The 16,565-nt window shown below is 43.9% G+C and overlaps 1 protein-coding gene across 5 annotated transcripts in view; it reads left to right on the plus strand.

The window, feature by feature from the left end:
* The window catches only part of LOC140734722 (actin nucleation-promoting factor WASL-like), an 85,115-nt gene that overhangs the window by 22,900 nt on the left and 45,650 nt on the right, over window positions 1-16,565 (plus strand). For 3 of the 5 annotated variants that reach the window (XM_073059097.1, XM_073059098.1, XM_073059101.1), the window contains exon 2: window positions 9,314-9,382. The exons of the other annotated variants lie outside the window; for them this stretch is intronic. In XM_073059097.1, coding sequence (XP_072915198.1) covers window positions 9,314-9,382 — 69 coding nt within the window. The remainder of the gene's footprint in view (window positions 1-9,313; window positions 9,383-16,565) is intronic. 5 annotated transcript variants of the gene reach the window in all.

Below are 16,565 nucleotides of genomic sequence, written 5' to 3' on the forward strand. Positions count from 1 at the left end.
TGTTGTGCATATTGCACATGTCACTTATAACCAGAGGACCTATTAAAACTCTCAGAACCAGCTGACTTCTACATTCCTTTTGTCATAGTTAAGAATATGATTTTAATTTATAAACAACTCAATTACAGAAATATCTTCAGTCTGTTTATCTGAAAATTTGAGAGGCTTTCAAATTTGTCATCCCAGGACATTTTTTGGTATTGACTATTTGCTGGTGCTCCAGATGACTTTTCATATTGTCTCAGAGGAACATATAGGCCAAATTGTGGACTATTACCCTTGAGCACTTGGTTGATTAATTCAAAGTCCTCCATATCTCTGGCAGTAAGTGCTTTGGAAGATTATGTTGAGTTAATAACATAATCTAGTACACGTTAAATCAAAATTCACTTTTAGATATGTCTGTTAATAGAAACTATTTTGCAAGGTTTTCTTCCTTCTGTTATTTCTGTGGGAGCTATTCTAGTCAAGCATAGTAGGCTTTCTGAATTGAAATACAGATTTCAAATTGGTATAGTTCCTTGAATTTCCTGGATTTGAATAAATATCAAGCATGTTTCTTATGACTGAAAATTAAAAAAAAGACTGCAGATGCTAGAAAAAAGAAATATGACAGTTATATTCTCATAATATATTCTCACATAAAATACAGTTATATTCTCACATAAAATATATGTGTTATATTCTCAGCATGTCATGTAGTAACTGTGGTGAGAGAGAAACAAAAATGAATCAGTCAGGTTAATGCTCATTGTTCATTGATGTGAATTGCTAATTCACTCTACAGAATGCTCCCTGACTTGAATATTTTCAAGAATTATTCAGATTGTTTATTGTCATTTAGAAACCACAAATGGAATACAGTTTAAAAAATGAGACAATGTTCCTCCAGAATATCACAAAAGCACATGACAAAACAGACTACACCGGAAAATCCACATAACGCTTGGCAATCCCCAATCCAGAGTCCGGAGAGGCTGCTGCGTATTAATATCGTGCTATCATCTTAGCGCGTTCCCCAGAAAGGAGCTCCAATCCCACCAGACAAAACAAGACCAAGAACTAAAGCTACAAGACTTGCACAAAACCACATAATTACAACATATAGTTACAACAGTGCAAACAATACCATAATTGATTAAAAAAAAACAGACCATGGGCACAGTAAAAATAGTCCAAAGATGTTAAAAGACTGTAAGTTCAAAAGAAACCACCACACAGTTTCCACAGGTCCTCAGCGTCCCGACAGACTCGTCATCCCACGCAGGTGGCAGAAGGGAATACCCCTGCTATGGACTTCCAAGGCGCCGCCCGACTCAGCCTCGCAGACGCTGCACACAATGAAAGCTCCGTCGAACCCAGCCTCGCAGACACAGCACACACTGAAAGCACTCCGACCGTAGCGGGCTCCAAGTCCGTCAAGCCTCCGACCATCCCCTGCGGCACAGCTTCTCCGAGTACCATCCTCTGCCAAGGGTCAACACGACCCTGAGGACTGGGGGCCTGTTCTTCCCAGCAGAGACCCAGACCTCACAGCAGCAGCAATGAAGAAGGTCTTCCTGAAGATTTTCAGATGTTCCTCCGTGCTCCCACGTCCATTTTTCATCCGATTATGATTGCACACGGCGCCCTGCTTCACAAGTAACAGATAATCAGCTCCAGAGTGGCCACTGTAAGCTCTGTCGCGCCACCATCTTGAATTCAGTGAATTGTTGTTTGAAATATTAGTCATTTATAATTGAATATCAATTACAGGTTTCCCCCGCTATCCAAAGGTAGAGCGTTCCTGTGAAATGGTTCGTAAACCAGAATATCGTAAAGTGAAGAAGCAATTACCATTTATTTATATGGGGAAAATTTGTGAGTTCGCAGACCCAATAAATAACCTACCAGATCATGCCAAATAACACACAAAACCTAAAATAATAGTAATATATAATAAAAGCAGGAGTGATATGATAAATACACAGCCTATATAAAGTAGGAATACTTTTCTGCAATCATTGCAGCACTTTCCACCGTAGCGAAAATCTCACACAAGCGCCCTCAGCAAAAGCACTCTCTCCAGTAACCTTCAAGCTATGAAGCAGCCAAATCATACCAAATAATACATAAAAATACACAGCCTATATAAAGTAGAAATAATGTATGTACAGTGTAGTTTCTCTTACCGGAATCAGGAAGATAGTGAGCACACTGATGATGATGCTGTGTTAGGCTGAGTCGTCAGAGGTTGGGATGGTGGGAGACTGGGGTGCCACCTCATCGTCGTCTGTATCCATCAGGGCAGGCAGGTCACCTTCTTTTATGTCTGCCTGCCTCGATGTCGAAGGTCGATGTTCGTCGTCTGCTGTGGCTGGTGTGGAAGGCTTGAAAAACGACAGTATGCTTGACTGCTTAGCCTTGTGCATTTTTCTATCATTCAATTCTTTGTAAGCACTCAAACCATCCTGCAAATATGCCCTAAACCTACGTACCCTTCCAAAATTAAAGTCATTCTTTTCTGCAATCATTGCAGCGTCGTCAGTCGCAGCGAAAATCTCACGCAATTGTTTCACGTTCAGTTCCTGGACGACTTAACTTTAAGGCCGTTCGCTACTGCATTCAATTTTGATTGTTATCCTTTCCTCTTGCAGTTGCATCGCCTCTTCATCTGTCAGTTCTTGGTTATGGGATTCCAAAACTTCTTCAACGTCATCTTGGTCAACTTCCACAAACCCAGCCTCCTTAGCCAAACTCACTATGTCCTTACTTCGTTCACCATGATCAAAACGCTTAATTATGTTTAGTTTTACGCTAAGTGTAACACCCTTACAAGCTCTTTTTGGCTTTTCTGATACCTTAGAACTCATCTTGCTAATAAATGCCCAAAATAAATCGACATAAAGCATAGATGCTCACAGGCACGTGTTTAAGGAATGCTGGCTAGAATGCAGTTCTGGGGGAGGAGCATGGCTGCTCGGCACACGTGCTGCCTTTTTTTGTAACAGTAAAAGCACCTTCTGTTAGCGAAAACAGGTAACTAATGTCATACAGAGAGGAAATTAAGAACCTGGTGGCATGGTGCAAAGACAATAACCTATCCCTGAACGTCAACAAGACAAAGGAATTGGTTGTTGACTTCAGAAGGAGTAGAGAACTGCATGACCCCATCTACATCGGTGGTGCACAGGTGGAACAGGTCAAAAGCTTTAAGTTCTTCGGGGTGAATATCACAAATGACCTGACTTGGCCTAACCAAGCAGAGTCCACTGCCAAGAAGGCCCACCAGCGCCTTTACTTCCTAAGAAAGCATGAAGAAATTTAGCCTGTCCCCTAAAATCCTCACTAATTTTTATAGGTGCACCGTGGAAAGCATTCTTCTAGGGTGCATCACAACCTGGTGTGGAAGGTGTCCTGTCTAAGACTGGAAGAAGCTGCAGAAGATCGTGAACATAGCCCAGCACATCACACAAACCAATCTTCCATCCTTGGACTCACTTTACACCACACGCTGTCGGAGCAGTGCTGCCAGGATAATCAAGGATGTGACCACCCAGCCAACACACTTTTTGTTCCACTTCCCTCCGGGAGAAGGTTCAGGAGCATGAAGATTCGTACGGCGAGATTTGGGAACAGCTTCTTTCCAACTGTGATAAGACTGCTGAACAGATCCTGACCTGGATCTGGGCTGTACCTTCCAAATATCTGGACCTGACTTGCACTACTGTACTTTCCCTTTTCTATTTTCTAATTATGATTTATAATTTAAATTTTTATTATATTTACTTCGATTCATACTTCAGGGAGCGCAAAGCGCAGAAACAAATATCACTGTGATGATTGTATGCTCTAGTATCAGTTGTTTGGTGACAATAAAGTTAAGTAAGTAAGGTCTTTCGTAACAGCGAGGTTTGTAAAGTGAACGTTTGAAAAACGGGGGACACCTGTACTCAAAAGGAACTTTCCTCTTCACAACTTGAACAATGGTGAAGTATTAAATTTCAGTTTAAGGCGGTGCAGGTGAAACACAGTGATGCCTTACTGGCAGCAAACTAAACTACTAACTACAGTATTAATCCTACTTTTTCTGGGCAATGATCACTGCAATCCATCACTCCAAACTTCCCTTTTGGAATTGAGCTTTGAACTAATGGGCATTTTTGCTGTTTGAACTGAAATCTTGAAGGTCCAAGAAGGTTGTGGCGTGGTATGTTCAGGCTGAATTGATGCAATGGGGCCCGGCCCCAAGAGTGAGGAACGAGGCAATGTTTGGCTATTTTTGGAGTGAACTTGAAGCCAATCAAAGTGGCAGATCCAAGATGAGGCAAAGTCGAAGGGTCAGGGACTGGGCCAGAATGTGAGGGTCAATTTGTGTTTGACCAATTTAAGCACCAGGCCAGATTGACCTACAGCCATTGATCTAGATTTGGCAGCACACAGGCACTGAAAACATTGCCTGCCAGGCAACTCCCCCTTCCCTGGTGCTTAATCCAAGAAAAAGGTATAACCATGAAATGCACAAAATTGTGTAATTGAAGGGAAAGTATTTACTCTAGCTAAGGTGATTAGATCTGATCGATTTACTATCTTTCCATCTTTCCATGCCATAAGGTGTGGTCTGTGTTATAGTGAAATGAGAAATTTCTTCATTTAGTTAGTGGTGAACTTTTGGGATTGTGGATTATTATGTCTTGATTCCACTGAAAGCACATTGAATGATTTTCAGGTATTAAAGGAATCATGGGACATGGGAATAGGCAAAGAGAGGTAATTTGAAGTAGAAAAGTAGCCATGGTTTGTTTGAATGGTACATCAGATTCATGGCATGACTTTTTTGTGCTTCTGCTTCATATCTTTTAATTTTCTTTTTTTTATTAAGTGCAATTGTGAACAATAGCCAGATCAGAAATGCTGATCCCAAAGAGAACTTTGATAGGCCAATCAGATGGTTCACTGCTGCTCAGCGATAGAACATAAAAAATCATATGTACAATTAAGAAACATTAAAACATAGTAGAAATACTGGAATCATGATGAAGTCTGCTAGAGAGAGAGACATTTATACATACGCTTCCTCCATAATTCAGACAGATTGAAGGATAAGGTTACAGGGTAACAAAACGTGACAGGAACACTTGGAACTAAAAACTAATCCCTACTGGGAGAAAACAGCACCTGTTCTTTCTGCACTGTTCTCCAACAGTTTAAGGACTAAGTCCAGCTGGAACATAACTCACAAGTGCTCCTGAAAGTCAGGTATTAACCCTACCTGTCAACAACCAAGCGTTGTGATCCTGGTCCCCTTCATGATAGCTTATAAAGAAGCATGTGACTTCCCTCCCAGAGATGATAGGTGTCTGTGCTCTGGACTCTTGAAGGCTTGGACCCCATCGTCACAGATGTTTCCAACCACAGGATCTGGAAGGCTGTTCCAAATTCTGATAGCACAGTGAAGGAAGCTTCTATCCAATGTGTAGGTTCTTGCATCAGGCATAGAAACAGCATGAGCAGGCATATATAAACTTGATCGTGTGGTGCAAGGCAGCATGGCACAAAGGTCTATAGGGCTGTGGCCTGTGAACTGTATAAAAGAGTGGGTCATCTTTTTATCTCATCTACATAGCATGTGAAATTAAAACTCCACTACATTCCTTAAAGAATTCAGAATACAGGTCCCCCCACCCCCAAATCCGAAGGTAGAGCGTTCCTATGAAACTGTTTGTAAACCAAAATGTCGTAAAGCGAAGAAGCAATTACCATTAATTTACATGGGAAAAATTTTTGAGCATTCCTAGACCCAAAAAAATAACCTACCAAATCAAACCAAATAACACATAAAACCTAAAATAACACTAGCATATAGTAAAAGCAGGAATTATATGATAAATATGCACCCTATATAAAGTAGAAATGTTGTGTGCACGGTGTAGTTTCACTTATCAAAATTGGGAAGACAGCGAGCCAAGATCGATTTGGAGGAAAAAAAGGCACGTATACACATGTGCACGTACACGCCTATGCACATACATGCATACATATGCACATGCGCACGTACACGCATGCGCAAACAACTGCCCGCTCAAGGTTTCACGGTCATTGTAGTCTTTCTTGGGGTAAACACATGTATAAAGCGGGCGTCCTTTTTTTGTAAAAGTGAAAATGCTCTTTGGTTAGCGAAAACAGGTACTAATGTAGGTCTTTCATAACAGTGAGTTGTCGTAAAGTGAACTTTCAAAAAACGGGGGACACGTGTACAGAAGTTTCTTTACATGATAGTTGTGAATTTGACTGCATTGTAAAATTAAAAATGCTTGCGCCCTTGCCTGTGCAGATCAAGATATTGACTAGATTTCATAACATATTTTTGAGACCTTTGATCACTAATCTTTCAATCAGTGTGAGCTACAATCAATTAGTATTGTCTATACTTAACAGCCAAACTTTCAAAAAAACCAGTTTGCAGCCTAAATCTGATATCATGAGACTACATTTGAAGTTTTATTGAAGCAAGAGCCATGTTGTACATACCAGTATTAAATAGCTTAGTGGTAGTGGACAAGCTATCCTTATTCACTTCATTCATCATAATTATTACGTGTCCTGTCTTGTGACATGGGTGGTCATGGTCTTATGGCCATGATTGTTCTTGGCAAATTTTTCTATAGAAATGATTTGCCATTGCCGCCTTCTGATCAGAGTCTTTACGAGACGGGTGACCCCGGACATTATCAATACGCTTCAGAGATTGTCTGCCTTGGCATCAGTGGTTCCATAACCAGGACTTGTGATATGCAGCAGCTGCTCATATGACCATCCATCCTTGCTCCCATGACTTCATGTGACCACAATTGGGTGATGGGGGGGAGGAGTTGCCAAGCAGGTGCTGCACCTTGCCCAACGGTGACCTAAAGGCTGGTGGAGAGAAGAGCACCTTGCACCTCCTTTGGTAGAGACACATCTCCACCCTGCCACCATATTCAATTCATTACTAAAATTAAATGTCTGCACTTGACCTCATATAACAGAGAATACTTTTTCCTCATAGGCCATTCCTTGAAGCCTTTCAGTTTTAATAATTGCAATGTTTTTCAAGGTGGACCCAGATCCAGTGTTACAATGCTTAAAAAAAACTTTATGCTGATGCAAGCTTCATTTTATCCACTGGTCTTTGCAAAAAGTAAGAGATTATATTTTTGTTTTTATTTCATGTGCTGCTTCTCTGCGGGAATTTCTTCCCATTTTCATGTTAGAAAAGGAGTGCCATAACACTTCTAGAGTGGCTGCTCTGTAGAAAAAAAATGCCTGTGCAGAATAAGTAGTGAATTAGGTTTGATTAAACCCATAGTTTACTAAAAATTGTCCAATGTCAGGAATTTGATTTTTGTACTATTTCAGGATCTTGTACTGTCTGTGACATTGTGGTCTTTTCTAATGAAATGTTGGCAGTGTTATTTTCCTGCTTTAATAGAAACAGATATACCGTAGATTTCGCACTACAGAGCGCACCTGATTAAAAGCCGCTGGCTCTAATTTTAGAAAGAAAATCAATTTTGTACTTGTACAAGCCGCACCGGATTTTAGACCGCAGGTGCCCCACGTTGTAATATGAGATATTTACACAGAAAGATATTACACGTGAGGATTTTTTAACTTTTAATTAAATCCATATGGTAACATAAACAAATACATATTGCAAATGCTTTTTTTCGAACCGTGCCTGTAACGCGGCTACTTTTAAATATACATACGTATCGGTAACGCACAAATTACGTTGCGTATACTTTTTTACTGAACAACATTCCAATATCTCCTAACGACTGGTAAAAAATATATATACTGCAGCCTACCAGGAAAAGTTATTGATCGCCTTTAACTTAAAAGCAGCGTTCGCTCGGGTCTAATGCCGCTCGCCCCCCACCTTCCCGTTTATCGCAAACTGGTATTTCCCACAAGACACGGCGAAACCGGATGTGACGTCATAGCATCCCGGGATGTAGTACAGAAAACAAATATACCGGGTACTTAAAACACTTCTAACTTTAACTAGAAAATACTAACAAATGACTTACTAAGCGAAAATATTATAAACTAAATAACTGCCATAAAGGCAGCACAATGCTTTTCTTCGAGTGTTTTCCATGTTGATGAGGGTGAGTACAAATGACTGATTTACAATAATTTAATTGTGAAAGTGCGCTTGATTTATCGTACAATTTCATTGGACCTCTGTGAACTACTCATCAATTTTATTGGTCTACTGTTACGAGGCAAAATGTTTTTGGCGGCATGAAAAAAAACCATGCATTAGCCGCACCGTAGTAAAGGCCGCAGTGTTCAAAGCTGTTCAAAATGTGGGAAAAAAGTAGCGGCTTATAATCCGATATCTACGGTAATACCTTTTTTTTGCAGTTTCTTAAAGCTAATGTAGGACATCTTGACTGCCATTCCTTAGTACTAGCACTACTGTAAGTTTATTTTGTCAGATTTTTCTGTACACAAATTGGACATATCACTTTTGTTTTTCATGGGAAATGCTAAATTTCTATGGTATTTTTCATTTATGAAGTACTTCAGCATGCAAGATCAAATTCTTGAAATTGGATTGAAGTTTCAAAAAAATTAATAATTCCTTTTATCTTAAATGCTTCCTGGCAGTAAGATTGTATCAGTAAAAGACCTTTGGAGTTTCTTTAATATCATATTTTCAGCTGTCCAAACTTTGTTTATTCAGGAATTGTATATCAACGCCATCTATGTTGTACTGATAGAAATTGTTGAAAGATTTTGCTCATTTATATTAATACTTAAATTCCAAGAGAGTGTTTGACATCATTTTACTTAAAAAGCATGATTACTTTCAGAAAGAATTTTCACTCACTAAAAGCCATTAAGCCATTAGTCTGTAGTTAATAGTATCAACTTCACAAGATTTCAACAAGGATGTTATTGCATTTTTTTACTGTATGTCTCAGTTACCTTGGGGTTCTTCAAAGTTCTTCCCACAGCACTTTGCAAAAGTTTTTATAGATGCAGTGACTTTCCTGTGGTGATTTGGGTACAAATAACAGGATAAAAGTATTTGGCATTCATTCTTTCTCAGCAATATTAGTTGAATCTGGGCATCAGGCCAGTGCACACAAGACAGACTTCAGTAATGTGCATTCCCATTACTTCACTGATCAGCAGTCTTGTATGCAGGAAGTGCTGAGGGTTGGGTTTTTCTTTAAACAGAAATCAGTACTCTTGCTGGATGCAAAAATAAATTTATTAAGGATGTAACAGTTATATTTATATGATTTTAGAAACCTATTGATTCCATACATTCTTCTAGCTTCAGGTTCAATTTCCAGCGAATGTCAAAAAAAATGGCAACCCTTCTGAGTTTCTTCACAAGAGACAGGTAGAACATTAATATTTTGGGGGAAAATATCTCTACTTTTGGGAATGATTATTGGAGTTCAAAAATGGCATAACTTTTAAAATTAGTGGATAAAAATAATTTTGTCAACCATCCTGTACAATGGTTACATCTCTTCCATGTTCTGGGAAAGATGCTAAGCCTGTTACTATAGCAGATATTGTGTAAAGGGTTTGGCTTCTAAGCTGAAAATACACTATATTGTGCAAATCGTGGAGTATCCTTTATGTAGTTCACTATATTTTGTGAACCCTGTTTTAATTGTGCAAACTTGTAAAGGAAGTACAGAAAAGCACAGATAATCTGACTTGTGATTGTTTAGAAATCCGAATTATCTGGCTCACTCTGGTGTGTGAGCTGAGGTCTGGAGGGCAAGTGGGGTGTGCAGCCAGAGCAAAGGATCAAGACTGCAGCTGGGGTCAGAGTTTAGAATGTGGGCTGAAGGTGGGTGTGAGGTCTGGAACACCAGAAATCAGCAACTCAGGCAGGTTTGTGACTGGAAAAAGTGTCTGGGGTACTTGTGTATTTCCTGCTCTTTTTAACTTCACTGTGTTCACTGGAAATTTTAGACTGGTGCCAAATGTGGTTTTTTTTAATGAAGTACTTATGTATTTGGGTGTAAGCAAGAACAACATGGTAACTTGCTTCATTAACTATCATCCAGTAGCATTATATCCACTGTGATAAAGTGCTTTGAGAGGTTGGGGATGAAGTATATCATTTCCTGCCTGAGAAGCGACTTCGATCCGTTCCAACTGGATCCGCTACTGGTAGGAACTTCCAGTCAAGATTGTGCCTGTGTACAACGCTCCTTCAGTCGACATCTTTTGGATAGATCATGAAACCATATATTTCACTTCTTTTACGTCTTTTACAATTGCTTTTCGTCTGAGATGTGCTTCTGGAACTGTTGGAGTCTTTGATTTGCTGTTTGGAGATCATTTGGGTATTCCAGTGCTCAGCAGTCTTTGAGAGGTTTCTGGGAGGCAGAGACAGTATGTGCAAGCCTCATGGCGGGAAGGCTGTGGGACGACAACAGGGTGCAAGTTGATGTTCAACTCTATTTCACCAATTAAAGCTTACATTGTGCTGTCATTTGATCACTGGGGAATTGTGGTAAACTATGTATACCTGTCTGGACACGCCCCTCTGCTGACTGCTCCTGTGGCTTCTCCCACAGACCCCTGTAGAAAGGCGATTGAAGGCACTGCTCCTCCCTCAGTCTCCAGGATGTAGTGGTCTCGTTTGCTGCTAATAAAAGTCTGTCGTTTGCCTCCTGTCTCCGAGAGTTATTGATGGTACATCAATTTTATTAGCAGCAATTTTAAAACATGGAGAGCATTTTACGACCCGACAGATTGGATATTGACCCTCAATCTCCGGAAGCCAGCATCGCTTTTGAACTCTGGCTTGCATGCTTCCAATCGTACCTGGAAGAGATTCGTGTGACCGAGCCTGCAACGATGCACCAAATTCTCCTCTCCAGGGTCAGTCCACGGGTCTACTCCCTGATCAGGGACCTGCCGACCTACCAAGGGGCACTGTATACCCTCAAAAGACAATACCTGTGGCCGGTGAACACCGTCTACGCAAGACATCACTTAGCGACACGGCAGCAGTGGGCCAGAGAGTCAAGCGCTGAGTTTGTCCGGGCCCTACAGACACTCGTGCGGGCTTGCGACTGCAGGGGACTGATGGCGGAACAGCATGTGGAGCTCCTGGTATGAGACGCCTTTGTTACGGGGTTCAGGTCAGTGAACGTGTGCCAGCGGCTGCTGGAACACGCCGATCTTACCTTACATTCGGCGATCGAGCTGGCCGACACGCTGGAGGCCGCTCTGCACAACGCTGATGCTGTCCAGTCGTGCGATCTCCCGCCAGCCCCATAGACGCTGCAGACCCCACAACCCGCTGGCAAATTGACCTCGGCTGCTGCCAGTCGCAAGTCCGTGCAGTGTTACTTCTGCGGACTCGAAAAGCACCCCCGAAAACGCTGCCCGGCCCGAGAAGCAACCTGCTCCAGCTGCGGGAAGAAGGGCCACTTCGCCAAGGCTTGTAAGTCTAAACTACAAGCGAGGTCGAGCAGTGCCACGTGCGAGGCATGGGGGTGGCCATCTTTGTCAACGCCACCTCACCCCACCCCCGACCCACGGGTGCTAACCGGGCACCTAGACTGCGATTCAACTCTGGCCTCCATAACCCTCAACCAAAGCGCTCCACACCAGCTCGCAAGTTCAATGATGGACATCCTGGTGAAGGGGCACAGGGCTAGCTGCCTGTTTGACACGGGCAGCACTGAGAGTTTTATTCACCCGGACACAGTGCAACGCTGCGGACTCGTGACACAGCCGGTAAGCCAGAAGGTCACCGTGGTTTCCGGATCGCATTCCACAGACATCCGGGGGAGTTGTGTAGCAACATTGGTGCTGCAGGGCACAGAATATCGGAACTTTGTGTTACTGGTCATGCCTCAACTGTGTGCCCCTGTGCTATTGGGGCTGGACTTCCAGAGCCACCTGAAAAGTGTGACAATGGAGTATGACGGGCCCCTCCCACCAATCACTGTCAGAAATCCTCAGTTTTGTGGGACTTCATCATATACCCACACACACACACCGACCCGTACATCCCACCCAACACTATGCCAACGGCTGTGCTACTGACACCACTTGCAGCCTCTCCACCCTCAAGATCCCTCCCCCACCGCTGTTCGCCAACCTGACCCCCGATTGTAAACCTGTGGCAACTAAAAGCAGGAGGTACAGTGCGGGGGACAGGGCCTTCATTAAGTCGGAGGTGCAGCGGCTGCTCAGGGAGGGGATCATTGAGCCAAGCACAAGTCCTTGGAGGGCCCAGGTGGTCGTTGTTCGTACCGGGCAGAAAAATAGGATGGTCGTGGACTATAGCCAGACCATCAATAGGTTCACGCAGCTTGACGCGTACCCCCTACCCCACATCGCGGATATGGTCAATCAGATAGCTCAGTACAAGGTGTACTCGACCATAGACCTGAAATCCGCTTACCATCAGTTCCCCATCCGCCCGGAGGACCGCCCCTACACCGCCTTCGAGGTGGGCGGCAGGCTCTATCACTTCCTGCACGTCCCCTTTGGTGTCACAAATGGTGTCTCTGTCTTCCAGAGGGAAATAGACCGGATGGTGGACCAGTGCCAACTGAAGGCCACGTTCCCATATCTGGATAACATCACCATCTGCGGTCACAACTGGCAGGATCACGACACCAACCTCCAACGATTTTTCCAAGCGGCCAAAGCTCTTAACCTCACCTATAACAGGGACAAGTGTGTGTTCGGAACTACCCGACTTGCTATCCTTGGGTATGTCGTAGAGAACGGAGTCATTGGCCCTGACCCCGACTGTATGCGCCCCCTGTTGGAACTCCCTCTTCCCACCACCCTCAGAGCCCTCAAACAGTGCCTGGGCTTCTTTTCCTATTACTCCCAATGGGTCCCTCACTATGCAGACAAGGCCCGACCCCTGGTCGTCCACCGCATTTCCCCTCTCCACCGAGGCCCGCGTGGCCCTCAGCCACATTAAAGGGGACATTGCCAAAGCAACGATGCATGCGGTGGACGAGACCATTCCCTTCCAAGTAGAGAGTGATGCTTCCGACTTCGCGCAGGCTGCTACCCTCAATCAGGCAGGAAGGCCGGTAACATTCTTCTGTCGTACCCTTCAGGGCCCTGAAATTCGGCACTCCGCGGTGGAGAAAGAAGCCCAGGCCATAGTGGAAGCTATTAGGCACTGGAGGCACTATCTCGCCGGCAAAAGGTTCACCTTGCTGACCGACCAGCGCTCAGTTGCGTTCATGTTCAGCAACTGACAGCAGGGCAAAATCAAAAATGATAAAATTTTGAGGTGGAGAATAGAACTCTCCACCTACAACTATGACATCCTGTACCAGCCTGGAAGGCTCAATGAGCCCCCTGATGCCCTATCACGTGGAGCGTGTGCCAGCACGCAGCTCGACCGGCTATACGCCCTCCATGCAGATCTTTGCCACCCGGGGGTCACCCGACTTTACCATTTCGTGAAAGCCCAGAACCTGCCTTACTCAGTTGAGGACATCAGGACGATGACCAGGGACTGTCAAGTCTGCGCTGAGTGCAAACCGCACTTCTACCGTCCTGAACAGGCACAACTTATCAAGGCCACCCACCCCTTTGAGCAACTGAGTGTCAACTTTAAGGGCCCCCTTCCCTCCACCAACCACAATGTCTACTTTCTCAACATAATTGACGAGTACTCGCGGTTCCCTTTTGCCATCCCCTGCCCCGATACCACTGCCACGTCCGTCGTAAAAGTCCTGCGCCAACTCTTCACTCTGTTCAGATATCCCTGCTATATCCACAGTGATAGAGGGTCCTTGTTTATGAGTGACGAGCTGCGCCAGTACCTGCTGGCTAGGGGTATTGCTACTAGTAGGACCACGAGCTATAATCCCCGGGGAATGGACAGGTGGAGAGGGAGAATGCCACTGTGTGGAAGGCCACACTCTTAGCCCTTAGGTCAAAGGGATTGCCGGTCTCTCGCTGGTAGGAGGTCCTCCCCGAGGCACTCCACTCCATCCACCCTCCGTTATGCACGTCCACCAATGCCACCCCTCATGAGCGACTCTTTTCTTTTCCCAGGAAGTCTGCCACTGGGACCACCCTATCGGTTTGGCTGACGTCCGAAGGGCCAGTGCTGCTCCGGAAACATGCGAGGAACAATAACTACTCCCTAATGGTCGAGAGGGTTCACCTACTTCATGCGAACCCCCAGTATGCCTACGTGGTCTTACCTGATGGGTGGGAGGACATGGTCTCTGTCCGTGGCCTGGCACCCGCAGGAGCACCAGACCCCCTACCCCGTGCACTCCACGGTGACTAAGAACCCTGTACCCACTGTTGTATATACCCACGAGACACCGCGCACACCAAGCCCTACACCGACTCCTCACGACACTCCCATACCGGGCGCCACGCACACGCATGAGGGATTACTGACGCCTAACAGGCTGGCACCTCAAGTCAGGCCGGAGCCAGCACAACCACCGTCACCGGTGCAATCACCACCGGTGCTACGTAGATCGCAGCGACGGACTCGACCGCCTGATAGACTTAACCTGTAAATATACTTGTAAGAAACTTCGCCCCGTGGGGGCTCTCTTTTAAAACATTGGGGGGGGGGGTGAATGTGGTAAACTATGTATACCTGTCTGGACATGCCCCTCTGCTGACTGCTCCTGTGGCTCCTCCCACAGACCCCTGTATAAAGGCGATTGGAGGCACTGCTCCTCCCTCAGTCTCCAGGATGTAGTGGTTTTGTTTGCTGCTAATAAAAGCCTATCATTCGTCTCCTGTCATCGAGAGTTATTGATGGTGCATCAGGAATTGCTCTACAATTGCGGGGGATAGGGATTTGCGGGTTGATGTACCTGATCTGTCTTTCTTCGGGTTGTTTTATGCAGGGAGGAGGGATTTGGAGTTTGATGACTGTGCTGCCTACTTGTCTTTTCTTGGTTTCCTAGCTACCTGGAGAAGAACAATTTCAAAGTTGTATACTTTGATAATAAATGAACCTTTGAACCAATGTGCCTGCTGCCACACAGATCCACAGCAGATGCCATGGCATTGGCTCATCACTCAACCCTGGAACACCTGGACAGCAAAGGTGTATGCAGTTGTAAGAAAAAGTTTGTGACCCCTTTGCAATTACCTGGTTTTCTGCATTAATTACTCATAAAATGTGGTTTGATCTTCATCTAAGTCATAATAATAGACAAACACAATCTGTCTAAACTAATAACATACAATTGTACTACTTCTCATCAATACTGAGTATACCATTTTTTTTAAAAAATGCGGTCTAGATTCGAAAAAAGTAAGTGAGCCTCTGGGAATGCCTTCTACAAAAGCTATTTGGAGTCAGATGTTCAAGTCAGATGTTCAAGTGATGAGATTGGAGGTGTGGGTTGTAGAGGTGCCCTGCCCTGTATATTTAAAAAAAAGAGACAAAGTCAGATTACTGACCGGACCTGCTCTTTTCAGGAAAGATCTGTTTATGTTCACCATGCCTCATTCAAAACAACTTTAAGGCTACATCCACACTAAACCGGATAAATCTGTAACCGAAGCTTTTTCTCTTTGTTTTGACCCTCCGTCCACACTAAAACAGTGTTTTCCTCCCCCAAAAATGGAACTTTTCTAAAATGCCCTCCAGAGTGTGCAATTTTGAAAACGCCGGATTGGCTGGAACAGTGTGGATGGGGTAACCAGAGAAATTTTAAAATGCTGTAATGACATGCCGGAGCAGATGGTGATGGCAGCACGCCATTTCATTGTTTTCTTGAATGCAACCTAACAATTTCAGAACAGATGACGAGACTGAAGCCAGAAAAGTTAGAAATGTACTCACCATATACTTTGACCCATAACTTACTGAATAAATAAGTATACTCACTTTGCCCTGTTTTCTGTCCTTGCTCGTTTGAAGGTGGTTTTACCTATTTATGCAAGTACTTCTCTGACAATAGATGTGTAACAGCTTAATGCAACATTGTATGGAAATACAAGATAACACTGATGCAGACATGTTTTATACATTTAACAAGGTGCTTTATTAATGCAACAGAGTTGGTCAGTTTTTCAATGTTCTTCGTCAGCCGGGTCATACTGTCCGTGAACTCCCTGTCGGTTGCCTCCATACACTCCAGTATTTGTTTTTTTTTTAATTTTAAGTCCTCCTGCGCGAGAGCCAACAGCTGTCCGTTGTTTAAGTTTTTCTAGACTGTAACTGGATAAACGCACACCAAGTCTTTCATGGTGAGATTCGACACCAAACACATCGCTTGTTTTCAGTAGATGTGTCCTGCGCATGCATAGTAGGAGGAGATTTGACAAAATATCCGTTTTAATGTGGACAGGGGTATTTTCAAAAACGCTTAGTGTGGATGCCTATCGTTTTTACACGAAACCGGCTTTTTCAAAATTATCCAGTCTAGTGTGGACGTAGCCTAAGAGAACCTGAGAAGAAGAATTGTAGAGATGCACGAAGCTGGAAAAGGTGACCAATGCATTTCTAATGACCTGAGTTCAACAGTCCACACTAAGAGAAATTGTCTATAAATGGAGGAAATTCAGTATTGTTTCTACTCTCCCTA

The sequence above is a fragment of the Hemitrygon akajei genome, chromosome 10 (genome assembly GCF_048418815.1).
Source record: "Hemitrygon akajei chromosome 10, sHemAka1.3, whole genome shotgun sequence".
Taxonomy (NCBI): domain Eukaryota; kingdom Metazoa; phylum Chordata; class Chondrichthyes; order Myliobatiformes; family Dasyatidae; genus Hemitrygon; species Hemitrygon akajei.